General features: G+C 34.7%; 5 protein-coding genes across 6 annotated transcripts; 1 reads left to right on the forward strand and 4 right to left on the reverse strand.

Moving 5' to 3' along the window:
- Positions 1-996: 996 nt before the first annotated feature.
- On the reverse strand, positions 997-2327 carry LOC142544683 (uncharacterized). The gene has a single exon (XM_075651719.1). It carries the CDS (start codon positions 2258-2260, stop codon positions 1121-1123), a length of 1140 nt encoding a protein of 379 aa, XP_075507834.1. The 5' UTR covers positions 2261-2327; the 3' UTR covers positions 997-1120.
- Positions 2328-9735: 7408 nt separating this feature from the next.
- LOC142546089 (uncharacterized) lies at positions 9736-14037 on the reverse strand. The gene is made up of 4 exons (XM_075653594.1): positions 13107-14037; positions 12294-12656; positions 10230-12227; positions 9736-10129 (listed from the first exon to the last, which is right to left on the reverse strand). Exons 1-4 carry the CDS (start codon positions 14005-14007, stop codon positions 9762-9764), a joined length of 3630 nt encoding a protein of 1209 aa, XP_075509709.1. The 5' UTR covers positions 14008-14037; the 3' UTR covers positions 9736-9761.
- Positions 14038-15593: 1556 nt separating this feature from the next.
- LOC142546090 (uncharacterized) lies at positions 15594-20163 on the reverse strand. The gene is made up of 5 exons (XM_075653595.1): positions 19072-20163; positions 18461-18604; positions 18168-18386; positions 16104-18101; positions 15594-16001 (listed from the first exon to the last, which is right to left on the reverse strand). The coding sequence occupies exons 1-4, from the start codon at positions 19988-19990 to the stop codon at positions 16759-16761; spliced, it is 2625 nt and encodes an 874-aa protein (XP_075509710.1). The 5' UTR covers positions 19991-20163; the 3' UTR covers positions 15594-16001; positions 16104-16758.
- LOC142547841 (receptor kinase-like protein Xa21) lies at positions 15646-16383 on the reverse strand. Its single transcript, XM_075656306.1, has 2 exons — positions 16104-16383; positions 15646-16001 (listed from the first exon to the last, which is right to left on the reverse strand). The coding sequence occupies exons 1-2, from the start codon at positions 16381-16383 to the stop codon at positions 15646-15648; spliced, it is 636 nt and encodes a 211-aa protein (XP_075512421.1).
- A 2698-nt stretch (positions 20164-22861) lies between the features above and the next one.
- On the forward strand, positions 22862-26060 carry LOC142546091 (uncharacterized). Of its 2 annotated transcripts, XM_075653596.1 has the most exons (7): positions 22864-23206; positions 23526-23636; positions 23715-23783; positions 24685-24816; positions 25379-25456; positions 25547-25666; positions 25745-26060. In XM_075653596.1, exons 1-7 carry the CDS (start codon positions 22994-22996, stop codon positions 25931-25933), a joined length of 912 nt encoding a protein of 303 aa, XP_075509711.1. In that variant the 5' UTR covers positions 22864-22993; the 3' UTR covers positions 25934-26060. The 2 variants fall into 2 exon arrangements, with proteins under 2 accessions (XP_075509712.1, XP_075509711.1); XM_075653597.1 differs by lacking the exons at positions 23526-23636; positions 23715-23783 and having other exon boundaries at positions 22862-23206.
- The last annotated feature ends 1195 nt before the right edge of the window (positions 26061-27255 follow it).

Here is a 27255-nt window from a genome sequence, read left to right on the forward strand (position 1 = left end):
TTTTATTTGATTTATTTAATTTTTTTCTTATTAGTTATTTACAAATCTATTTATAAATTTTATAATTAAATATTTTAATTTTTATTATTAAATATCTAACTATTAAAATAATATAATAAATATTATATTTTTATTTAAATATATCTAATTATTAAAAGAGTAAGTCTCTTGTGAGACGGTCTCACGAATCTTTATCTGTGAGACGGGTCAATCCTACTGATATTCACAATAAAAATTAATACTCTTAGCATAAAAAGTAATGTTTTTTTATGGATGACCCGAATAAAAGATCTGTCTCATAAAATACGATCTGGGAGACCGTGTAACACAAGTTTTTACCTTATTAAAATAACATGATAATATCATATTATTATTTGAAGAATAATATTATTTAAATAGTATTTATAATCTTTAATATAAATATTTACAATAAATAAAAAACAAAAAAATTAAAATTAAAATAAAGAGGAGCTCTGCGCCAATTTAGCACCGAGGAAATGAAGCTGCGTTATTTTGCAAAATAGTGCAGCTCCATTGGAGAAGAATCACATGCACCAAAATGGTGTGCAACGTTGGAGATGCCCTTAAACCTTCATTTATTTATGTATCTTACATGTTTTCCTTTTATCGATAATCTTTAGAGTAAAGTTTCTTATGAGATGAATTATAAATTTATATTTTTGAGACGGATTGACGTGATCCATATCTATAAAAAAAATTTGACGTAATAAATAATATTTTTTATGAACTTGGTCGAGTTGGACATTTGTTTCACAAAATTGACACGTAATACCGTTTCTGAAGAGTTCCCTGTATATCACCCCTCCACATGAAAATTCATTCTATGCTCCTATATTTTAATACTATTATATTATATCATGTCATATGAGGATCGCAGCAATTTGCAGTTATATGATCAACCCTCAAATATAAAGTTTGTTTATGCATTATCCATTTTCCCCAATCTTGCTATTACAAAATAATTAAATTAAATAATATGAAATGAACGTAACATTAAATTTTTTTAAATTAATTAAACAAGAACAACACGTCAATGTTAAATTGTGCATAGTGATTGATATCAACGGCAGATATTAAGCCACGTCACACTCGAAATTAATCATACAGCGTACACAATCACGAAGCAAGGAAGCACAGCCCTTGGATTAAACACCAACAGCTCCTCCTCGAAACCTCCGTTGCCCCGACCCACCAACGAATCGAACCCGGCATCCTCCTTGTCCACTATACCCGGTTCGCACTCGATCCGGCCCGCCACGACCCGACAAACGAGCATCGCCCGTTTAACGTTCATGAACCCGAACTCCTCCTCGATGTCCTCCGGTATCGCTACGTGTGCCGTCCAGCTTGTCGGGAACGTAGAGATTCCATCTGTCTTCGAAGAGAATCCAGACCTGATAATCCCGCAGACGCAGCAGTACGGGTGATTACAGATGGCTGAATCCGATAATTCACACATGAAAGTGGTGCAATGAAATCTTAATAGTTCATTTCCATCTGCGATGCATCTTTCATCCCTCGATGGCTTGATCTTGGCCTCTGCTTTTGACTTCACAATCTCTCTGTATTCTTCGAACTGAGTTAGGATCTTTGAGCTGTTGTGAATCTTCAGGATCCGGTGGATGGTGGGGTGTCTTAATTTCTCCGGCCAACCCATTTTGAATATGATCCGAACGATGTTCTCGCCATCGATGAGCTCCGAAACTGCGTGTTTCGCAGACTGGTGCTGTTCAAGAAAAGCCAACTTCTGGAAGATTTCGCCGCATATGGAACAGGGGAAGATATCATCAGTGGGCAAGAAGGAAGGATTATCGCTGTTATAATTCTCTTCCGTGGGGAAGACAATGGCCGGAGGATTCAAACGTAAGGATCTTGTGGAGGAAGAAGGAGATGGGATGGAGGTAGGATGAGGGATCGGATCAGAGGAGGAAGAAGGGAAGAAAAAGAGGCGTCTGAGGAGAGAAGCGATGTTTTTAGCCGGCGGGGTTAGTCTCTTCTTGAAGTTGGATAAGGAGGAAGCGGAGGAGAAGAGGTGGTGGTGGCCGCTGCGGCGCTGGTGGCGGCGGGAGGCAGTGAAGAAGCAGCCGAGATGGAGGAGGAGGACGAAGAACGAGAGGAAGTTGGAGAAGAATGGAGGAATGATAGCCATTGAAGGATCGGAGTTATCTGTAAATGATGAGTGGAAGAAGAAATGGAAGATCGAATAAAGATAAAAGATGGTTGAAAGGCAACTTCTCATTCATAGATTCTCAATGCATCAGAAATCTCTCGTGGACATGATTAGGAACCCTTTTCTTGTCGTTGATGTGTTTTTTTTTTATATATAGTGACGACACCTCTCCAAAACTATTATAATTATCATCGCTATATTTTGTAATAAAAAAAAAGTTATGGAGTGGTTGTTGTTTTATAATGTATAATAATTATGTCACTCAATTTTTTTTTTTAATCATGTATCAGGTTCGATGTTTATTTTAACTGTTTTTCGAGTAAAGATTGTCATCGTTGTTTTCCGACAATCTCAATTCTAATAACCATGATATCTTGTGAGTTATAAGAATAAAAAATACGACCTTAGTTTCGATATTAATCTTAAGATCGAACAATTACCATTTTATCAAAAATGTATATAGCTTATTATAATATCACAATCCAACTTTTTAAAAACCATGCAATAGGTCGTGCCGCTTGTGAAGGAGCTTAGTTTTGATGGAGCTGGAACAAGTCCGTCTATTCTAGGAACTATTTCACGTGAAGCTCAAATAATGTTGAGTAGTAATTGAGTTCAGATTATTTATTTATTTATTTGTTTGTTATTACATAGTTTAAATTGCTAGTTTTATGTTCAATGTTATGAATCGTATTTGATCTGAATATTTTTTATTACTACTGTCGGTTATGTAATTAAAATATGATATTTTATCATATAAAATGAACATAATGATTACCTGAAGAGAGTGACAACTAAGAGTCGCTTATATTATCTAGTATTAATGAACTTCCGTATCACACAAAGGGCCATGGCATGTGATTGATGACTCGTGAACTTGTCCGATTTATATAAATTTTTAATTCTTTTACTCTCAGCTTTGAGTCCACTAATTTTCCTGTCCCACGGCTCGTCGAAAACTCCAAAATCTGTCTGTCTAATATCTATTTCTATTCTATTAAATAATATATGATTTCCCATTAATTTACAGGTAAATGATTCGTTTCATAGCAATTATGAAAGTGAACTCTTTTTCCCCTAAATTATATGGACAAAATTAAAATCATATTTTCTAGTGGCGAATTTAGTATTTTTATTATTTTTAATATTTTTACAGGAAATAAAAAATATTAATAAAATCATTTAAAATAACTCTGTTCCGCTGATACTGCCCATACTGTTCTCGTACAAATTACACCCCCGCAGTTGAGGCTTATAAATGAACTATACATATATACTTCGATATATATACATACATATATATATATACACACATACATTGTTGGTGAAAACCCATAAACCGCAGAATTCATCATGATAAATCATCAAGAATTTGACTGAAATCTTAAGCGGAAACGTACCTGAAGCCATAATCCTGAATTCTTTAAAACGTGTCTTGATCTTCCAGATCTACGCGCTCTTTCCTTGAGAGAATCCTTTAGTTTCTCTTCAGAACTATTTTCTTAATGGAGGAGAGAATAGTGAAAGTGATAACGCGAGATCTGGAGACAATGACCCATATTTATAGATAATGTTTACCAATATCTTCTGATATTTCTGTTTTAGCCCATCATAAAAACAGAAATTACACTTATGTCTCTACACATTAAATGCTCACATCCCATTAGATACATTAAAGCCCAATAACCCGAAACATTAATTGATCACTTTATTTTGGGCTTAATTTAATAGACAACCCACAACACATAATTATTCACGTATAAGCCCATGTAAATAATTGATCCAACATACATACATATACATCGAGGGTGTGCCAACTATCAGCTAGCTTACTTCGATATATATAAACACATATATATATACACATACATACATATATATCGAGGGTGTGCCAACTATCAGCTAGCTTGAGTCACACTGACCAATATTTATAATGGTCGTTATCACAATTATTGGCAGGTGTGATTAAATTGCATTCAACAGTGTGTTTATATATAATATATAAAATACAAAAATGTCCGAAGGTGAACAGTTGAATAAAAATTAATAGTCTTTCTTGCACAATAAATGATTTTCTGAATTTGTATTGACGATGATTTACGGCGCCCACATCGCTAAACATAATAAATCAATCTGTCTATTACTATCTAGCGCTTTGTGACGTATCTTTTTTAATAAAATTAGGTACCTAAAAAGTAAAAATGATAAAAAAAATAATAAGAAGACATAATTTGAGTAAATATTTTTCGATGGGTTTTTTTTTGTTTTTTTTTACTGTGATAGATAGAATATGAATTTTTTTAAAAGATTTTAAAGTGCGGTAATCGAAATTTTGTTGATTAATAAAGAATTTTGTTAGTCCTTTTCCCATTGTCTGATCGAAAACGGAACTCCAAACCAAAACAGCAGAACGTCTCCCACGGCAGACCCTACCCATGGCTTAGTCATCCCACCATTTTGAAATCTTTCACATTGAATTTCATCCCTATCCTACTACAAAATTTGTCAATGTCCTTCTGTGTATGTATTTAAAAACTCGTTTACAATAACAGGGGCAGGTCGAGAAAGATGATACATATCCTTTTAACGTGCCTATATACATCATGTGCCCTTGAGAAGTTAAAACGATAATCAGCGATGAAGGGTCTTTCAAATTGGACAAGATGGACATTTTTCCAGTCCAATGGGATCCTAACCAAGACGGCGAAAAATGTAGAATTGCAAGAGTCGTGGCGGACAGTGTTCGGGCTATGATCGAGCCAATGCTGGCCAGCCATTTTAGCATGGTCATGAATTGCGATGTGGTATTTGAGAAGTATGCAGAAAAATTGGCCGAGCATTTGTCTAAGGAGAAGCCATCATCTCACTTGACCATAGCCATTTTTTTGAGAAGGAAATGATAAGAAGATATATTGTATGAAGTCTGTGAAAGGAACAGATCAACCAAATGTAACAAGTATTTGTTGGAGCATCTCTTAACTGAGATATCAAAGATTCTTAAATGGATGAACAAACTAACTTTGCATAAACAATAAACCATAATACGGAAAATTTGATGTTTGAATCCGGTAAAGGCAACACATGGGTCGTTGGATCTAACGGGTGGGGTATACTATTACCCAGTTCCTAGGATCAAAGAGACAACAAACTAATCTATGTGATGTCTCACACTCTCCAAATCCGAAAATGGAATAAACAAGCTCTTCGACATGGCCATTTCGAATTACAAGGCTCGCATCGTGCTTAAAATTTATAGCAAGACGACTATTACAGGTATCAGATAGCCTCACATTAACATTGGAAAAACAGTTGAAAATTAAGTTACAATATTTTCAAAAATTAAACAAAATAGAGTTTATCGAACCAAATAGAACAAAACATTTAATACTGACTTAGTTAATTGTGGCTTTGGAATAGTTTACTTATCCTTCAACCGATGAACCACCCAAATTGGGAACAGTTGAATATTTTGGGAGAATGAAATAGTATGTACTCCGCTGTATAAACAACAGCAATAAATTACAGAAACATGTTGACGAAATGTGTCATGTACTCACCATAAGGGCTGAAATTAAATGAAATGAAGCAGAATAGATCAAATCTTATCCTGAAAAATGAAAGAGCGAAAAAATCTGTGCAGGAACAAGCTTAAAAAAATATCAACAAATACTTGTTCTCTTTCACTAATCAAAGGACTGACAACAAGAACTATTCCTGGTTTTGCTAGTGCTGGAATCTGATAACAGATTGATTTTCCCCCACCAGTTGGCATCAAACAAAAACAATCTCTACCTACATTAGAATCAACAAATTACATCAATTACCAGACTACTCTCATATAGCATACCAAGAAACGAAATTATAAGCATTAAGATAAAAGGACCACTGTCACGCCCCTAAACCGATACGTGCCATCAGCGTTGTTTAACAATATAAAATCGTATAACAACAAGCCACGTAGTACATCAAATAGCCAAACGTCAGTCTATTACATAAATCAATAATCGCCTTTACAATGCGGAAGCGTAAAACACGATAATATAACTAAAAGACAGAATAACAAGATTGGTCTTGAATTGGATTGACTTCATCACCATCCCAAAAAATATTCTTGTTCTTTAACTTTGATTTGTTCCTCGTTTTTATCTGGGATGAGAATGTAATGGTGAATATTTAAGGAAATACTAAGTAAATGGAGATCGATCGTGCATAACAAATATCAAAGTTATAATTATACGAATACAGTATCATAATTTCAATAATAAAAATGTTGAATCGAATACAAACATAGCACTGAAAATAATCTCATTTTCATGATTTACTGATGAGTCCCCTATATGTTACTCCTCTAATGAGTGAGGCCAAATGAACGGTTATTATATCCTACCGCATCAGGCCTAAACAAAACATATCAAATATCGGAATTTCCTTACCATTTCTAATTCGAATCATTACAGTGCATTTCAAATGTTTCAAACATGCTTTCAAACGAGAAATTGTTCAAAGATTTTCATAACAAATAGGAACGAATATATCACGCCCATCGAATTTTCAAATATATACGTAAATTATTATTATTATTTTAAAAAGTTACTAAGCCCACTTAAAAGAATTATAAGTGTGCAAATTTATAGAAATGATATAAAAAAAACCCACTTACTATTGCAAATCTTGCGAGAAAGAATGCAGCTCGTTTTGGAAACCTAACTTAGCTGCTGCAAGGCTCCGAAAATGGACAAGAATGGGCTGCTGCAAGGCTTCGAAAATATGGTTCAATGACCATAATTCTACCGGCTGTTACAACTTGTTTTAGGTCTTCACGGCCACACAAACAAACAATTACACACAGCACCACATAAACAATGATTAGAATATAAACACACACGTCACACCACACAAACACATAGAAGCATATCTGCAGTCATGTAAGTGTAAGTTGCATAAGTAATATACATGCACAAGAAAATAGTTATTAAAAGCCTACAAGGTATTCACCTATAATGAGGGCGCAATTAGGATCAACCCTTGCACCTTGAGACATGCTAAAGTGCAATCCATTTATGAAGGGCACTTTGTTTATGAAGCCCCAGCATTGGTGCATTTAAATGATTCAAATTGCTTGTTTAAGCATACCATACATGTCAGAGGTAGCAATTCAAAAATGAAAATGAAAGATAATACTTATCAATTGTTTTGCTAGTAGATTGATGAGTGATTCTTTCATTGGTGTTTGGTAATTCATAAATCACATATAAATCTAACATCATATGTGATGAAAGTTTCAACTATCTGAATCTAGACATTATCTCTTATGATGTTTCACATGGGTAAGGAACATGACTTTTAACTTGTGAGGATCAGAAAAGTTTCACTAACAATTTATCTTTTGTTGGTATGGTATTCTTTCGTTTTGTCTTGGAAAATCTAGGGATAGAAATGGGTGAACCAAATGGCTATGAGAAAATAGTCGAGGCAAGAGTTTGACTCATTTTCTTTAAAACGATATTGGCACGCTCCGGTGCTCACGATTGTTGGCAATTCCTTTCCCAAGATACAACAACTACGACTTTAAAATAGTAGCACTACAAATTTTAAAGCCACACGAACTTGAAATATTTAGAACGCTATCAAGATGGTATGCAAAGTTTCTAATTTCGAATTCTAAGCGTTATACTTAAAAATCCAATTCCAAGAGTTTAAATCTTGCAAAACTTGGATTTAATCGCAGATGCTTAAAAAAAACTCAAAACTAGAGTACAACTCTCGAATTTAATTCCAAAGTTCGAATTTAAGCGTAAAAACTTAGAAAATCCAAACTCAAGAATTTATATCTTGAAAATTTGAACTTTAATCGCTAATTCTTAAAAATTCGCACATAGAACTAAACTTTAGAGAGAAAAGAGAAGAAGAGAATTTGTGTGCTTTGAATGCAAATGAAATGACTTATTTATAGAAAGTGAAAAATTTCTCATTTACCCTGTAATCGAGAAATAATTCCGTTCGTTACGTAACTCGTTCGAATTATTTTATTGAGTATAAAACTCATTTTTCCTTAGTTCCAGCTGCGTGGCGATTTCCATTTAGCTCCATCCTCTCCCAACACATTATGCACACAGAAAAAATCGAACCTGAAAAAACTGATTCAATGGCTTCCAGCTGCTTCCCACGAAAATCAGAATGCCCAAAGTGCCATCTGAGAAGCTTCATCAATGCTTCCTTCTTGATCATCTGCTTCTCAGCCCCGCAAACAGAGTGTAGTGGCAGCGGTGAGTTATTCATTTTTAAAACCCAAGCGCCCAAAAACAAAAGTTTTGGATTGTGTATGTACATCAGAAAACGAGAATTAACTATCTCAAAAAACCAAGACAGAAACTTTCCTCTCTTCCATAGTCGTTCTCCCAACGCATTTTCAATTTGGAAATCCTTAATTTCTCAAACAAAATGAAAGCCTGTAGCTTTTCCTCCGTGAAAAAGTACACTTATTTGTTATTTCAGTAAAAAATGCTTCATAAAGAAAGAAATAAATAAATATATACATAATATAGTAATATATAAGAAAAAAACTTTTTTCCTCAAAAAAAAAGGAAAAAAATTTTTTTGTCTACTAATTTTTCTTAATTTGAGTTTTAGTCAACTAAATTTTTTAGTTTTATATTGTCGGAGTGTTAATATGACATCGTAAAATATTATGCAATATTGAAAAATGATGATGTGACATAAAAAAATTGTTTAATTGCTCGATATTACATCAACAATTATACTAAGATAATCGAAAATTAAAATTAGTGTGTCAAAATCAAACTCTAAAATTTTTGAATAACAATCCAAAATTGGACAAATTAACAGAAAAAAAAAAATTTATTTCCACACACACACACATATATATATATATATAATGCTTTATGGAAAAATATATTATTTTCTTGAATATGCGATATTTTAAAAAAATTGAAAGAAAAAAATATGATATATATATTTAGGTTGTGTTTGGCTGGTTTTATAGATTTAAAAATTCAATCCAATCAAATTTTATGTAATTTTTATCATACGTCATGAAATCATTGAATTAAAATTATAACATTATATTTTATGTTTCTCTTTTATTTATATTAGTTAATTATCGAAAATGAAAGAAATTTAATTTAATATTTTTCAAATTTAATCAATCAAACAAAATATATTATTATTTATTCAATATAATTTGACGTTCTACTCAACTATTTTAAAAATAATATTATTATTTATTTGTACAATGTCATTAACCTGGTTAAAAGGCCTCATACATTCAAACTATTTGTTTATAAATCATCATTATAATTATAAGTGTTATTTTAATCATTCAACATTTATATAACAAATTTCGAATAAATTTTGTAATCACAACTAACATAGATTATGAATTCATATTAATTATAATTTTTGAGCAATTAATAATTAATTTGAGGTTATTTAGTTTTATGAATTAAAAACAATAATATATATAATCAACTTACATTATATCTAATAAAAGTAAAATATTATTATCAAAAACCAAATAATTTTAATTTCATAGAATATTAGTACATTTCATTCAAACACCGCCTATTTGTGGACAATATTGAAGGAGCTGAGAAATGATCTTCTTCAATTCTACAACAACAGATTTCATGCTAATTATTCTTTCTCTAGGATTCTCCATGGAACATTGTAAAGCTACCTTCATTATCGAGACCAAGCATTGCAGTTTTTCATTGAAATGTTTTTCATCTGCTCTCAACAATTCCAAGTCTATAACTTGTATAATTGCTTTAGGCACAGAATCATTCACCCACCTCCTTAGGCTTAAATCTCCAGTAAATTTTGCATCGTCCGGCTTCGTTTTTGTAAAAACTTCCATCAACATTATACCATAGCTGTAAACATCGCATCTCACGGATACCAACCCTTCTGAACCATATTCTAGGAGACCGAAGAAAACAAAGAAGTTCATCAAAAATGACAAGTGAGAGTTAAAAAATTGTGATTGATGAAGTATTGGAGTGAAAAAGGGCATGTTTACCTGGTGCAATGTAGCCTAATGTGGCTAGGGTCGTTGTGAGCGTGATACTGACTCCATCACTTAATAGCTTAGCGACTCCAAAATCGCTCAAATGGGCAACCATATCATCATCCAAGAGCACATTGCTTGGCTTTAAATCACAGTGAACTATAGGTATTGAGTAACCATGGTGTAGATATTCTAGTGCGCATGCTACATCTATCATTATGTTTAGTCTTTGAACAATATCCAAGAACTTGTTTTCCGAATATAGCCACTGTTCGAGGCTTCCATTTGGCATATATTCGAGAACCAATGCTTTGAAGTCTTCATTTGAGCAACTACTAATGACTTTGCAAAGATTTCGATGACGAAGCCTGCGCAGGACTTCGCATTCAGTATCAAAACTCTTGAATCCGCCTTCTGACTGCAAGTTGAACACTTTTACCGCCACATCCTCTCCATTTTGAAGCCTCCCTTTGTAGACAGAACCGTAACTTCCTGTGCCAATTAAATGGCTCTCGCTGTACCCTTCAGTTGCCTTTACAAGTTCGTGATATGGGACTCGTGATGGTGCAGTATTAACTGAACTTTCTATCAGAGTTACTAAATTTTTTTTCTTGCGGTACCTTGCTACCATATACAACGAGGTTATGCCAAGAACTAGCACTGAAATCCCCAAGAAAATGTATACTACAAGAAGAATCAACTTTTTCCGGTTCGACTCAACTTCTGAATTTTCGTGACAAGGTGGAACTCCATATTTAGGATCACCACAAAGTCCTTTATTAGACATAAAGAATTGGCTCGAAAGGGACTTAAAGAGGCCACCAGCAGGGATCGGACCACTTAACTCGTTAAAAGAAACATCAAAGTACTTGAGGTACTGAAGTGCTTCTAGTGACGCTGGTATGGTTCCAGAAAGATTGTTGTGTGAAAGATCTAGCGACTCCAAACTAACTAACTTCCTTATTGACTCGGGAATAGTTCCTTGAAATCTGTTTCGTGCCAAAGAAAGAGTTATAATGCCTTCTAAGCCTCCAATGGAGCTAGGAATGATGCTTGAGAGTTGATTTCCTGACAAGTCGAGAACATTTGCAACCTTGAGATTTTTCATATCTGAAGGCAGAGAACCAGTCAAAAGATTTGAAGTCAAATTCAACTGGAGAAGATCATTGAGTTTCCATAGGCTTGCGGGTATGACAGAAGTTAATCTATTGTTCCCCAAGTTAACTTCTCTTAGAGAAGTAAGATTTCCTATGCAATCAGGGATAGAACCAGTGAATTGATTTTGCTCAAGCCGTATTCCGTTCAAATTCTCTAATCTACAGAGAAAATTAGGAATAGATCCACTTATTTTGTTGTCCAGAAGGCCTAATCCTTGAAGTTTTTTCAAGTTCACCAAAGTATTAGGAATAGCTCCAGTGAGTTCATTACCGAACAGACTTAGGGTAACCAAATTTTCAAGGTTTCCAAATGCCTCAGGAATGCTGCCCCAAAGACCACATCTATAAGCATAAAAAAATTGAAGAGAAGTCGACAGATTCCCGATAGAAACTGGAAGAATTCCATTGAAAGGATTATCACCTAAAACTAAATATTTTAGATAGCTGCAGTTTTTCAAAGGATTGATGAAGCTTAGGTCTGTTGTTTCACTAACAAAGTTGTTCTTTTGCAGGTCCAACGCTTGCAAGAAATTCAATTTTCCTAGAGAGTTGGGAATTTGTCCACTGAGATTGTTGGCAGAGAAGTTGATGAATGCGAGTTCAGATGAATTCGAGATAGAATCAGTGATTTCGCCATAGAAAAAATTGTGACCGAGGATGAGTTCTTGTAGATTAGGTAGCCCATGGTTCAAAATCAATGGAAGGTAACCTGAAAGTTGATTCCATTGAACAACTATCTTTCTTAATGATGAGATGTTGAAGATCTTTTCTGGGATATTATCGGTTAAGTGATTGTGTTCCAAGTTAAAGACCTCCAAATTGTAAAGATTGCCTGTTTCTTCTGGAATTGTGCCTGAAAAACAACATTTTAATATCACTTTCTCGGATTCACAAGCCACTATTTCATTAAATATTATACCTATCAATTTGTTATTGGCAATATACAACATTTGCAGCATTGTTAAGTTTCCAATTCCTTTTGGTATGCTTCCATTTATGTAGTTGTCGGACAATGACAAAATCCGAAGTTTTGAGCATTCGCCGATGCTTTCTGGGAGCTGACCTACTATTTCATTGTCATAGAAATAAACCCTTTCAAGTTGGGAAGGAGAAGAGCACATAGCAGACGGAAAGGGACCGGTTAGATTACAGCTTGCGAGATTAACATATTGTAATGAGGAAATGTTGAAAATAGATGAAGGTATAGAGCCCACAAGAAAGTTATCTTGCGTTACTAACTCCTTCAATTTTCCAAGGTTACCCAACTCTTTGGGGATTTCACCTGTCAAAAGAGCTAAACTTCATAAGGACTTGATACCATTCCAAAAGACCGTTAATAATATAAAATAAAATAGCATACGTATTTACATAATTGGCCTATGTTAATTAATGACCAAGATCTTGAGCAGAAACTCAGGTAATGTAACCTCTGAACAGAGCTAATAAATCTAGAGAAACTCTCTTGAAAATTACTGCCAAAAGATATCGAGTTGGAGTTCCCTGCATGTAACTTAGAATTATTGTGGTTCCAGAGGTTGCACCTATAGAGGAATAGAAACCTTAGAAGGCTGGTTCTCAATAAATTTTATGCCCCAAGAGACGAAAAGCTTATGCAAACGTATAGGATATAACAGCTAGGTAGGTGTAGCTAGAAAGGTAGTTATAAAGGTCCAGTTTAACTCACCTTAGTGAAACTTTAACTGAATTTTTTGTTCAAAAACAAAACACGTACCTGTAAAATGGTTGGAGCGAAGATACAATATTTCAAGTGCCCTCGAGTTTCCAATTTCTCTCGGTATGGAGCCACCAAATTTATTGAATGACAAGGAGAGAATACTGAGGTTGGAACATTCAGAAATATTTGGCGGTATTGGACCTTCCAACTCATTCAAAGACAGAGACAACTGTTTCAGATTCGAGAGGCCGTGACACATTCCTTCCGGGAGATTACCAGACAAACTATTCCCGGTGAAAGCAAGCTTTTCCATTGCTGATTTGTTGAAAACCGAAGCTGGTATAACTCCATTAAGATTGTTGAACTGTAATAGCAATTCCTTCAAGTTAAACAAACTTCCAATCGCTTCTGGGATGTTTCCCTGTAAAGGATTATATGATAAATCCAAAACTTCGAGCTTGGACATATTTGTGACGGAACTCGGGATCGAACCAGTAAAACTATTGTTCCGAAGATTCAAGAAACGAAGTTCGACGAATATTCCAAACCAAGAAGGGATGTCACCTGCGAAGTCATTGAACCGAAAATCCAAGAATCTCAGTCTATGCAACTGGGCCAACTCTTTGGGAATTTGGCCATGAAAACTGTTGCCACTCAAGTTGAGTGAAACTAAAAACGAGAGGTTTCCCACTTGTGACGGCAGGTATCCATCAAGTCCCATGTCAGAAAGATCTAAAGCAATCACTCTTTGGCGGCGAGAACCGCATGTAACTCCAATCCATTTGCATGTTGGGAAAGAATCGGACCAGTTTTGAGACAAAACATGAGAAGAGCCTAAACCGAGTTCGGATTTGAATACAAGAAGCGCAGATTGATCAGTGGTTATGTTGGTCAACGCCATGGCCAAACATGCCATTAGAGTATTCACAAGAAAGAACAGTCTCTTAAGCATAACCATTTTAAAACATATCCCACAGAATAGAAACCATGAATCTCGCAATATGATTGAAGTATATATATATATGTCAGATGATTGGCGTCATCAAATTGCTTTTCTAAATAATAATTTATAATCGAAAGAGAATTTGTAATTGACAACTCAATATTATAAAAATAACACAGACAAAAATTCGTGTGAGACAATCTCACGGATTGTATTTTATGAGATTGATATCTTATTTGGGTCATCCATGAAAAAATATTACTTTTTATACTAAGAGTATTACTTTTTATTGTGAATATCGATAGGATTGACCCGTCTGATTTGTGAGACCGTCTGAATCCTACCCAAATATGTAATGGTCAAATGATCTAACAAGCTCAATACTATAAAACCTAAAATTTAGTGCTTCTCTCCTAATTTTATTATAATCTTCTACTTCCATAGTAATTAAGTTGTCGACAACAATTATTTAGTTATATATTTAGTTTCATAAATTCAATCCAATTTAACAAATAGTCTGTTCGAATTTTTCTACCAAACAAAAAAGTCATAATTTAGTGTGTTCCGTAATTGACCAACTTTATGACAATTCATTTGTTCCATCGTTGTCGAGAACGTGGTCGATTAAGGAACACAATAAACTATGATTTTTAAAAAAAGAAAAATTCGAACGGTCTATTTGTTAAATTGGATTGCTTGTCCATATTATCGAGTATCCAACTTGCCAAAAAAAGTCTTATTTCAGATATTTTAACATATATATAGATGACGGACGAATGTTTCTTTAGCATTTATCACATAAACATTAGGGGGGGTGTGCATAAATTATATAGATACTAATAATAATATCTCAAAGGAAAAAAAAATAGATTTTACTATATATTTTGATTTCCGAATTAATTATTTTCAATTTCCAGAACTCATGTTGTTTTAATTTTCAGATTAAACTATTTCTTTTTTCCAAAATTAAATCAATTATCTTAGTTACCAAATTAATCTCTAACGACCAGCGATTAATTGTTTTCACCGTTCATGTCTTTGAATTTTGTTTAAAGATCCTTATTGTTTGCGTAAAACTTCGAAAGTTTTATTGTATCTATGCTATTAATTAAAGGAGTAAAAAGTTTTTATTGTGAATATCAGTATGGTTGACTCGTCTCATAGATAAAGATTCGTGAGACCGTCTCACAAGAGACCTACTCTTTCAAAAAATGATAACCCTCATTTTTTTAAAAATACTTCATTCTTCGTTTTTCTACGAACCAAACTCATTACGTGTACCACGATCCGCTAGTATCTAATTATATGCCGGAGGTAGAACATTTTTTTTAATAAAGTTTTTTTTTTCCTTGACGAAAAAACTTATATTTCACGTTAACATATAATAAACTTTTATTTCTTGTTTGCTCATAAAATTAATTAGCAAAATCATCGTATAAGTTTATTTACATCTGAGTTTGATCTTAGTGCATGCTGATCCACGTTACTTACTTTGAGATTATTTAGTATGAAAAATTAAAAATAATAATAAATATTATAATCAACTTATCATGCATCAAATAAAAGTAAAACATAACTAATAAAAAGTAAAATGAGGGATAACACCATTTTTATTTCACATAACATATATAAAATTCAAAATTCAGATATTGCCTACTTGGGAAAAAATTGAAGGAGATGGGACATGATTTTCTTTAATGCTACAACAACATATTTCATGCTTATTGTCCTCTCGTTAGGATTCTCCGTGGAACATTTTAAGCCTATCTCCATTATTGAAACTAAACATTCCAATTTTTCACTGAAATATTTTTCATCTGCTCTCAACAGTTCTGAATCTATAACTTGCAAAATCGCATTTGGCATAGATTCATTCACCAACTTCCTTAGGCTTAAATCTCCTGTGAATTTTATATCGTTCGGCTTCGTTCTTGTGAAAACTTCCATCAACATTATGCCATAGCTATAAACATCACATCTCACAGACACCAATCCTCCGGAACCATATTCTATAAAATAAGAAAAAACAAAGAAGTTCATCAAAGATATACCAAGTGAAAGTATAAAATGGGATTGAAGGAGAATATTGGAATGAAACTTGGCATGTTTACCTGGGGCTATGTAGCCTAATGTGGCGAGGGTCCTTGTGAGCGTAGTGCTAACTCCATCGATTAATAGCTTAGCGATTCCAAAATCGCTCAAATGGGCAACCATAGCGCCATCTAAGAGCACATTGCTTGGCTTTAAATCACAATGAACTATAGGTATTGAGTAATCATGGTGTAGATATTCTAATGCACATGCTACGTCTATCATTATGTTTAGTCTCTGCGAGATATTCAAGAAGTTGTTTTCCGAATATAGCCACCTATCGAGGCTTCCATTTGGCATATATTCAAGAACCAATGCCTTGAAGTCTTCAATTGAGCAACTGCCAATGACTTTGCAAAGATTTCTATGACGAAGCCTCCGCAGGACTTCACATTCAGTGTCAAAACTCTTGAATTCGCCTTCTGACTGCGAGTTGAACACTTTTACCGCAACATCCTCTCCATTTTGAAGCCTCCCTTTGTAGACAGAACCGTAACTTCCTGTGCCAAGTAAATGTCTCTCGTTGTACCCTTCAGTCGCCTTTACAAGTTCGTGATACGGAATTCGTGATGGTGCAGTATTAAATGAACTTTCCGTCAAAGTTTCTACCTCGTTTTTCTTGCGGTTCCTTGCAAGTATAAATGACAAGATTATGGCAGAAACTAGCACTGAAATTCACAAGAAAATGTACGCTGCACGAAGAATCAATTTTTTCCTCTTGGACTCAGCCACTGTATTTTCATGACAGGGTGGAACTCCATATTTAGGATCGCCACAAAGTCCTCCATTAGACATGAAGAACTGACTCGAAAGGGATTTAAAGGGGCCACCAGTAGGGACAGGACCGCTTAACTCGTTGAAAGAAACATTCAAGTATTTGAGAAACCGAAGTTCTTCTAGCGACAATGGGATGCTTCCAGAAAGATTGTTGTGTGAAAGATCTAGCATCTCCAAACCCAGTAATTTACCGATTGACTCGGGAATCGATCCTTGAAATCCGTTTCGTGCCAAAGAAATATCGACAACACTTTCTAAGTCTCCGATGGAGCTAGGAATGACGCCTGTGAGTTGATTTTCTGACAAATCAAGAGCAGTTAGAACCTTCAGATTTCTGATATCTGAAGGCAGAAAACCCGTTAGAAGATTTGAAGACAGACCCAACATGACAAGATCATCGAGTTTCCATAAGCTTGTAGGCATGACAGAATTAAATCTGTTGTTGCCCAAGTATATTTCCCTTATCGAAGTAAGATTTTCTACGCATTCAGGGATAGAACCACTTATTTGATTTTGCTGAAGCAGCAGCCTATTCAAATTTTGTAAATAACAGAGACTATTCGGAATAGATCCACTTATTTTGTTGCCGGAAAGAGCTAATCCTTGAAGCTTTTTCAAGTTTCCCACAGTATTTGGAATAGCTCCCATGAGTTCATTCAAGTCAAGAGTTAAAAAAACCAAATTTTCAAGATTCCCAAATTCCTCGGGAATGCTGCCTCGGAAACCACACTTGTCAGCTCCAAAAGATTGAATGGAAGTCGACAGATTCCCCACGGAAACTGGAAGAATTCCATTGAAAGGATTTAATCCGAAACTTAATTTTCTTAGATAGCTGCAATTTTGCAATGGAGTAATGAAGCTTAGCTTTGATGTTTCACTAACAAAATTGTTGTCATCTAAATGAAAACTTTCCAAAAGATTCAACTTCCCAAAGGAGTTGGGAATTTGTCCGTTGAGATTGTTGTAAGCAAAGGTGATGAAGTTGAGGCTAGAAAAATTCGAGATAGACTCGGGGATTTCTCCAAAGAACAAATTGTCGTTGAGGTAGAGTTTTTGAAGATTTGGTAGCCCATAACTCAAAAGCGACGGAAGGTAACCCGAAAATTGATTGAACGAAACACTGATCAAGCTTAATGTTGAGATGTTGAAGATTTTTTCCGGGATATAACCTGTTAAGTTATTGTTTTCCAATGAAAAGACCTCCAAATTGTAAAGCTTGCCTATTTGTTCTGGAATTATGCCTGAAAACACATTTAAGCATAAATTTCTTAAATTCACAAGCAAGAATCTCATCAAAAATATCATACCTGTCAATTTGTTATAGCCAAGATACAGATTTTGCATCATTGTTAAGTTTCCGATCCCTTTTGGTATGTTTCCAGTTATGTTGTTAAAAGACAATGACAACATCTGAATTTTTGAGCATTCGCCGATGCTTTCTGGGAGATGTCCAACTATTTCATTCACATGGAAGAAAACGCTTTCGAGTTGAGAAGAAGGGGAGCACATACCAGACGGAAAGGGGCCTGTTAGATTAGAGTCCGTAATATCAATGTATTGCAATGAGGAGACGCTGAAGATAGATGAGAAGGAGAGGGACCTGTTAGATTACAATCTGAAATGTCTATGTATTGCAATAAGGAAATGTTGAAGATAGTTGAAGGTATAGAGCCCACAAGAAAGTTATTTCCCATTCCTAGCTCCTTCAACTTGTCGAGGTTACCTAAATCTTCTGGGATTTCACCTGTCAAAGAAGATAAACTTTTTAAGGACTTGATATCATTTCGAAATGGTTAAAAAGAAAATAGAAAAACACACATTTACATTATAAGCCTATGTTAATGAGCAATGTTTCGGGCTGAAACTCAGGTTATGATTTCTGAACACAACTTGATTACGAATTTAGCAAAACTCTTATCAAAATCGTCTTTGAAAGATTTTGAGTTGGATTTTTGTGGTTCCAGAGACTCCAGCTATACGAGAATCATGAATCTTATGGGACCTTGTTTTTGATAATCTTAGGAACCATATTTTGGTAAACTTTGACGCGTCCCAAGAGACGACAAACTTATACAAACATGTAGAGTTTTGACACCTTAGCCTTATTCAGAAAGTTGTTATGTTTATCCATTCAAACGAAATCCAATTCAACATACACGGGAATTTGGACAAACTTTTTGCGTGAAGTTTTGTAGGGAATAAAACATATACCTGTTAAATGATTTGAAACAAGATACAATGTTTCAAGGGCTCTTAAGTTTCCAATTTCTCGTGGTATGGTGCCAGTAAACGTATTATGCGACAAGGCAAGAAGACTAAGCTGTGAACATTCAGAAATGTTTGGCGGTATTGGGCCTTCCAACTCATTTGAAGCCAGTGAAAGCCATTTCAGATTCGACAGGCCGGGCCACATCCCTTCAGGGAGACTACCAGAGAAACTATTCCCCGCAAGAGCAAGTGTTTCCATGGTGGATATGTTGAAAACCGACTGTGGTATAACACCGGTGAGATCGTTATATTGTAATAGCAATTTTTTCAAGTTAAATAAACCTCCTATTGCTTCTGGAATTCTTCCCTGTAAAGGATTAAATGACATATCTATAGATTCAAGTTTGGATATATTCGTGATGGAATTCGGGATCGAACCAGTAAAACTATTGTTTCGAAGATTCAAGAACCGAAGTTCAACCAAGTTATTAAACCAAGAAGGGATGTCGCCGTTGAACTCGTTGAAACCAAAATCCAAGAATCTCAGTCTGCGCAACTGGGCCAACTCTGCTGGAAGTTGGCCACGAAAACTGTTATTTCTCAAGTTGAGAGAAACTAGGAACGAGAGGTTTCCCAGTTGTGGCGGCAGATTTCCGCTAAGTCCCAAGTTGGAAATATCTAAAGCACTCACTCTTTGGTGGCGAGAACTGCACGTAACTCCAATCCATTTGCATGTCGGGAGAGAATCGGACCAGTTTTGGGACAAAACATGAGAAGGGTCTAAACTAAGTTCGGATTTGAATGCAAGAAGCGCAGATTCATCTGTGATTATGCTGTGTAACGGCAAGGCGAAACAAGCCACTAGAGTACTATATAATGAAATCGCAAGCAGGAAAAACTGATCAGGTCTCTGTATGCCCATTTCCAGATCAATGATTCTGTGTCGTTTTTATTTGAAACTATGCTGTGAAGTGTGAAGTGTGAATTAACATATTCTTTAATGAAAAAAATTATGACTGAAGTGCATATTCAAAGAATATTTAATATTTCTTGAGAGAATTTTCAATGGAGAACCACTTGGATATTATTGTACCTCGAGAAGTGTAAATGCCTCATGTTAGGAGTTGGTCTATGATAAATATATTTGAAGTGTTTCTCTCATGTTCTAATATAATTAAATTATGTAAGTTCTTTAAATTTTTATAAAAGCTCACTCAAGGAAAATAACGAATACACAACACTTAAAAAGACTTTTTAAGACCAGTTTCAGTGAAAATCGTTGTTATTGAGCATTTTTTTAAAGCAAAGACAACAGTTTTCTAAAAATTATTGTCTTTGACCCCAGAAAACCGTTGTCTTTTAGCATATATAATGACAGAAATACCACAAGAAAACACTTTTTCTCCAACTCAAAGAAGATATATGAAAATTCGAAGCAAAATCCTTATATATCTTCTGTTCTTCAAAGAAATTCACTGAAAATCTTTGACTTTACAACTTTTATAACAATTATATAAACGAATCTGATCAAAACATGCCATTAAAGTAAATAATGACGAAACTGCCACAAGAAAACACTGTCCCTTGATGCCCATTTCCAGAAATATATGTGCTTTAAAAGTGATTACGGAGTATGAATGCCAATTAACAAATCAACGCAACAAAAGTCGTAAATCCGATTACCACATTACTAATTTTTGTTTTTAATTATAACAGTCGGTGGGTCATATTCGCGTTTATTACTTGTTAATTACTAAAGCGCCCGAAAGTCTTCGTTTCACACCAAAATTCAAGTGGATGAAGATATACTTGCATTTCTCCCCATAGTTATCCAATTTATATTAAGGTCCACATTCTCTTGAGAAAATGTGCCAATACGTTTCAAATGTATTCAATTTTTCAAACTTGCGAAAAGTTTTTTGAAAAATTCAAACGGTCTATTTGTTAAAATCATTCCTCAAATCAGATTGTTTTTCTTGTTCCATTTAACTTGTTTGATTTGAGATTTTGATCCATTAAATATTCAAAGTTTATTTCAATACACTAATTTTTTATTTTCGATTATTTTTGTCCAATTGTTGATTTGTGTAAATTATACTAACTTACAATTGTATGGTGTATGTGTAAACTATTTAGTTTCATTTCACTTGTAATGTAATAACTTTGCTTTTTTCTTTTTCGATTTTAAACTATTTAGAAGAAACACTTAAAAAGTCTTGGATGTTTAATTCTTCATCCAGAATTAGATATGTTGGAGAGAAGGGACCATTGTGTCGGATTTTGTTAATCAAAATATCAATCTTCTCTCTAGCTGTCACTGTTCGAATCGTCATTTTTTGGAACTGATCCACTAGGTCCACCGACGCTGGATTCATTCCCTATCTCTCTCCTCTCCCTACCCATTTAATTATTTGCAAAGGCAAACTAGAAACATCAATGTACATAACACAAAAATCAGAGGAGCTACTAGCAAAGCTTTCGAGTTAATCAGAATTATAATTGGCTCATCCCCAATACTGCACATATAACTCTACACAAATGTTGAAAAAATCCAAGAACTCGATCCAATAAATTCTAAAAAAAATGTTACAGGAAACCCACAGATATTAGCTGTTAGTGGTTGTGGACTCCAGCAACCTAATACAATATACTAAACCGGCCAAACCGCAGATTCAAGGCACTGCACACAAGCACGTGAGAGTAAACCTGAGGAGGGGTGTCACAACTAAAATTTCATTAGAAAGTACTATTCTTTTATACAAACCATATACGTGTATTTTAAGCTTTGAAATCCAGTTATTGAACCAACGAGCCAATATTTGAGCTCATTCTGCGTCTTCTCTCCAAAACCCTCCTCTCGTATTTTCAAGCACAACCATTAACAAAATAGCCTCAGCAACCACGAACCCTGCAAGGTCCATCATGCCACACCCTTCAACTCTAACTCTTTTAACAATGTCAGGGCCCCCAGGAGTGGGAAAAAAGCTTTCAAATAACCAACGTTTTGGTTCTGCACCCCACTATATGAAATCCATAAACTAACTAAATCCTCAATTGGGTAAATTAAACTTTCCAAATCATCAAATTTATTATCCAACCCTTCACTGAAAACGTTAAGATATCCAATAATTGAATCTTCACATCAAATATACAATAATGCGACTCGCATAGAACAGATGCAACCGAAGCTATACCCTTCACTAGATCGCCAGAAGCAGAGTAAGAAACTATAAGCTGAAACAAGTCCTTTATGGCTGAAATTTGATTAAAATTCGATCCAAAAAATCAAATTTCGGTGTATACGTTACATTTAACACGATCAAACTATTTAATTTTATGGTTAGTTTAATTTATTGATTGTTAATTTTTTTTTATAAAATACTTGTTCAGATTTATTTTAAAAAATAGTTTAGTATTGTTCAAAAAAATTAAGATGAATCAACTCTAACTATTGTTCAAAATTTCGCTTTGAAAAGTTTAAAACAACCACAAATACAATTTCAAAAAAAAAATGGTTCCTATATATGCATTGCAAATCTTGGCCATTCATCCTATCATGGGGCAATGCCCATATAAATAAGATGAAATAAACCTCGATTCGATGGGGTTAGAGCCTAGCTCGATAAATTAAATCCAGTACCTCCAACAGTCCTAAATAGGTTACCAAGTCCAGTCCTAAGTGGGGTTAATGAGATGGGAAGGTACGTTGATTTCATGATTTGGAGTTTTTTTTTTTTTTTTTGAAAGTATGATTTGGAGTTTTTGTGGTCTTTTTAAGTCAAGTAAATCCCACGTGGCTTCGAATAACCAATCAGAAACAGTGAACACGTAACACCTACGACCTTTTCAGAATTCCCAAAACTATGCTAGCAGATCTTTCAGTATAGTAATTAAACCAAACATCTTGTGTGCTTTGTGTGTAACTATGGCGAAATCCCATCATGCACTACTAGTTCTCTCGTGTTACGTAGTATTCCTGGTACTCCCATGGATTCCTGTATCCCACTGCACCAAGAAACCGGTGGGGGTAGCAAGAAAAGAGGACATCCCATACATAAAATGCCAAGTTTGTGAGAAGTTGGCATCGCAGTTGTACCACCAAGTTCAAGCTAGACAAGCTGAGATTTCTCCTAAAAAGGTGATTTTGTTATATGGGTTTCTGTTCGAATTCGTTACCGTGTTAATTTTATTAATGTGTGATTGGTATCTGTTTTTTTCCTTTTTAGTGCTTGATCAAGTTCTCTTTTTCGGTTCTTGTTGGGTTTTGGTTTTCTATTGAGTAAATCATTAGAGATACTGTTTCTATCGTCTGGCACAATTATCCCTATCAGTTCATGCTTTATATGGTTTGATCAAGTTTATGGTTCCCTGTGCTTTTTATTGCTTTTTGTGTGTGTGTGTGTTTTTGTTTTCTTGATTTGATTGTGACTTTTAGTGATATATGGTATTGGTAGTAGATATCAGAGTATCAGATTATCGAAATTGCGGAGAATGTTTGTAATTTGAAGAAGCAAGAAGCTGACTGGATACTCAAAATTGACATTGTAGAGAAAAAAGATAAATTGGAGGTAAATGAGCGTACAACTGTGTTGGTTTTTGTGTATTAAATCGTATGAGGATGCTTGCTTACATATTCTTGCACTCAGCTTGTTGAGCAAGACTCTGAAGGACAGTGCAACTCTGAATGCAAAACAATAGAGCGAGCTTGTCAAGAGGTGAGATTGCTACACATTTGTCGTTTTCCCAGTTAGTAGCTACAGACTACAGTAGAACTCTATGCATTAGAATCTGATGTTTTAGGCATAAAAACTGTTCTGCCTGTGAAAATAAACTTCTGCAAATGAGTTTTTCGCTTATTGTTTGTAATAGTTCGACTTTTTTGGAGGAAGTGGTGATCAATGCTTGAATTATTAAATGATAGGATACGGATTCTAAAATGATGGTGGCTTCTACTCACGCTAGATGTTTAACATTTAGAAATTTGTTTTTTCCCTCATCTGGCTGTTTAGTGGACTGAGATTTTGTAATCCAAATTGTCCTACTTGAGCATTGCAGCTGTTGCTCTAACTTCATGATGTATCTGGTTTTAGTTATATGAAATTCTATTGCTACAAATGTGTGGTTGATTCATCTAGAATTGCATTTTCTCAAACAAAAAAAATCGGGGAACCTCGTGTTCAAGGGAGGATCCAGCAGGGCTGCAATTTTGAAATTTTATGAGATTTTTTTATAACTGCAAGTTCACCCCTGAAATAAGATCTATTTAGTCACCTAGTTTGACCCGCTCGATGCTTCTTCCCTCGTCCCAACTTTCTGAATTCTCCCTTCCTAGTTTTCTTTGATTCCAGTCAACTTCTTACACCTGTGAACTATGAAGAAATCATTCAATAAGAGGTATACGTGTTATTTTCTACTATCTTACACCTTGAGAAAATTCCTAAAGCAGCTCGGATGATCTCCTGATACCGATAGAGTAATGCTCGCGTTTGTCTTGATTGATTGATTGGAAAAAATACCGAATTATTGAGTTATATTTCCCAAGCATTTGAGACCTCAAATCACATTTCTCAATCAATTGACTCTTGCAGTTAAACACTTGGATATGTGATTTTCCAGGTTCTGGGTTATTCGGATACAGATGTTGCAGAATATTTGTATAAGAACAAGCCTCAGCTTGACTCTTTGGTGAATTACATCTGTAAAGACCTCACAAAGGCATGTCGTTCTGAGCCACCACCAGTTCCAAAGGTAAAAATCAGATACTAGCAAGATGGTTTTGCCAGCAGTCATTTAGCTGGCTTGTCGCCTTCATTACTGGGTACTTTTTTTGCTTTGAACTGCAAGTGATTAGTAGAAGGACAAACAAGATCCATCTTATAAACTATATCACGTTCATGTTAAAAGATTATAAATGTATTTGATTGGGGAATTAGGAGTTCTGTTTAGCAGCGATGGTATGTTGACATAATAAAATTATTCTAGTGTTATTAGTTGAGGAAGGCAGGAGGCTTAAGTGATATAAGATACAATCTACAGTAGCTCAATAGAAAGAGTGTTGAAACCAGACAGGAAGCCACCAAACTTCTGGCAAATAAGCCGCCGTGACTTCCCTTCTTTTAGGAAACATAAATTTAGAACCCAAACTTGAGTGAAATCACTGTATAATATGAACTGACTGCATAAACATTGATAGAATATTCATTTTTAGCATCTCGCATAACTTTTACTGTCACTGTAAAAGTATGCTTCCACTGAAGTCCTCGTCTTAACTTGAGGTAACTCCACAAATGCTTCGATGTATACCCTTCAGGATAGGATTCCAGGAGAGCCCTTTATAGCTAAGTCCACTAAAGAAGCCGAAATGGAGAGGCTAATGAAATCCATGGAGGTATGCACTGTTTAAAATTCTTTATAACAGCTTGCCTTTTTGACCCGCAAATGGTATTCCAGGTCTCTGACTAAAATTTCCTTATTTTAGGGCATTCCGGGAGCACCGGGCATGAAAATGTACTCGAGGGAAGACTTGATGAACCAAAACTTTGGCGATGAAGATGCAGAAGATGATGATGACGATGGGGCAGACTTCCCCTCAAAATTGGTAGCAACATGAACTTACTCTTTAATTTATGCCGCAAAATGAGCAATTTTCTGAGCAAATGCCAAAACTTTGTCGCAGGGAAAAGTCCTGAGAGATAAAGATGCAAAAAAGTATGATTGGAAGGAACAAATTACGAGAGGAGCCATGGATGTAAGCCAGACATTAAAAGGTCATGCTAACAGAGTTTCAAATAGAATAAGGCAGTGGTGGAAAGGCACGAAAACAAATTGGAAGAAGAAATCAAAGTCCGGCAGAGCGGAACTTTAAACCCAAACGATAGCACAAGAAGATTGGTACCTTTAGTTTTCTCTGTGTATTTTTATTTTATAGCAGCGCAACCACGGTATTCTTAACGTTGTCGAGGGTTCTTGAAAAGACGTTTACAGTTTATCCATCAATTTTGCAATATATGGAACGAATGGAATAAAAAAATATAATAAAGCAGTTGAACCAAGTAGAATTCTCTTTCGAAGCAAAAATGTGATTTACCAAATGAGAGATGTCTCATGAAATACTATTCGTGAGATCGTTTCACACAAGTTTTTACTATTAATGAGATACATGGCTATTTTGTCAAAGCTGATCTTAACATACTTAGAATCATATTTTGTCAAAGCTGATCTTAACATACTTAGAATCATTATAGGCAAAAACTTATTGACACAATCTCACGGGTAGTGTTTTGTAATACAGATCTCTTATTTGAGTCATCTATGAAAAGTATTACTTTTTATGCTAAGAGTATTATTTTTTATTGTGAATATCGGTAGGATTGACCCGTTTCACAGATAAAGGTTCGTGAGACCAGGTTATTATAATAGATGATCGATTTTAACCTCATCTGATCTTCTATCCAAGTGATATATGTTCGTTAATCGACAATTACCACTATATATTAGTTTAGCCAAGCAACAAGTATCAAGCTTAATTAATATGCTTCACGTTGTCGCATTTCCTCAAGGAAAAACTCATCAGTCGTCCACTTGAAACAGTGAAACTTTCTTTCAACTGGCAACAAGTATCAAGCTTAATGTTTTTTTCAACGATGAAGCATCTAAATATTTATGAAAGGAGTATCTCGAAATTTATGGAAGGAGCATCTCTTAATTATGGAAGGTACTTGTGAACGTACTGTGAAAAGTTCATTGTTCCTAAATTATTCGATTTACTTGTGAACGTATTGTGAAATTTTGAGCCCAACGGTGCAATAAGTCGCAAATAATTCTGCAAAGCGACTGATTTTTTGGTCGAAGTGCTGCTGCATTTTGTAAGTGCTGTTTGCATGATTCTTCTATGGCTTCCCAATTTTTCACGTTTTCTTCCAGTATAAGGTAAGTGAGTTTTTGTTATATTATAATTTGCACACTTGTCCTTCGTAAATGGGATTTTGTTATGTATATATTCTTTCGTAAGTGAGTTTTTGTTTGCCACACTTGTTCTGAAGTGGGGTTGCGTTTTAAAAAAATTATAATTTGTGTACGAATCTTCCTTCAATTTTTGAAATTTCATTCGAGCATAATCCTTGTTCATGATATATTTTCTTCAAGATTTGTCAAATTTTATGTTCAAAACACTGCTAGGATTCGATT

Source organism: Primulina tabacum, chromosome 5, assembly GCF_025594145.1.
Source record: "Primulina tabacum isolate GXHZ01 chromosome 5, ASM2559414v2, whole genome shotgun sequence".
In the NCBI taxonomy this organism is placed as follows: Eukaryota; Viridiplantae; Streptophyta; class Magnoliopsida; order Lamiales; family Gesneriaceae; genus Primulina; species Primulina tabacum.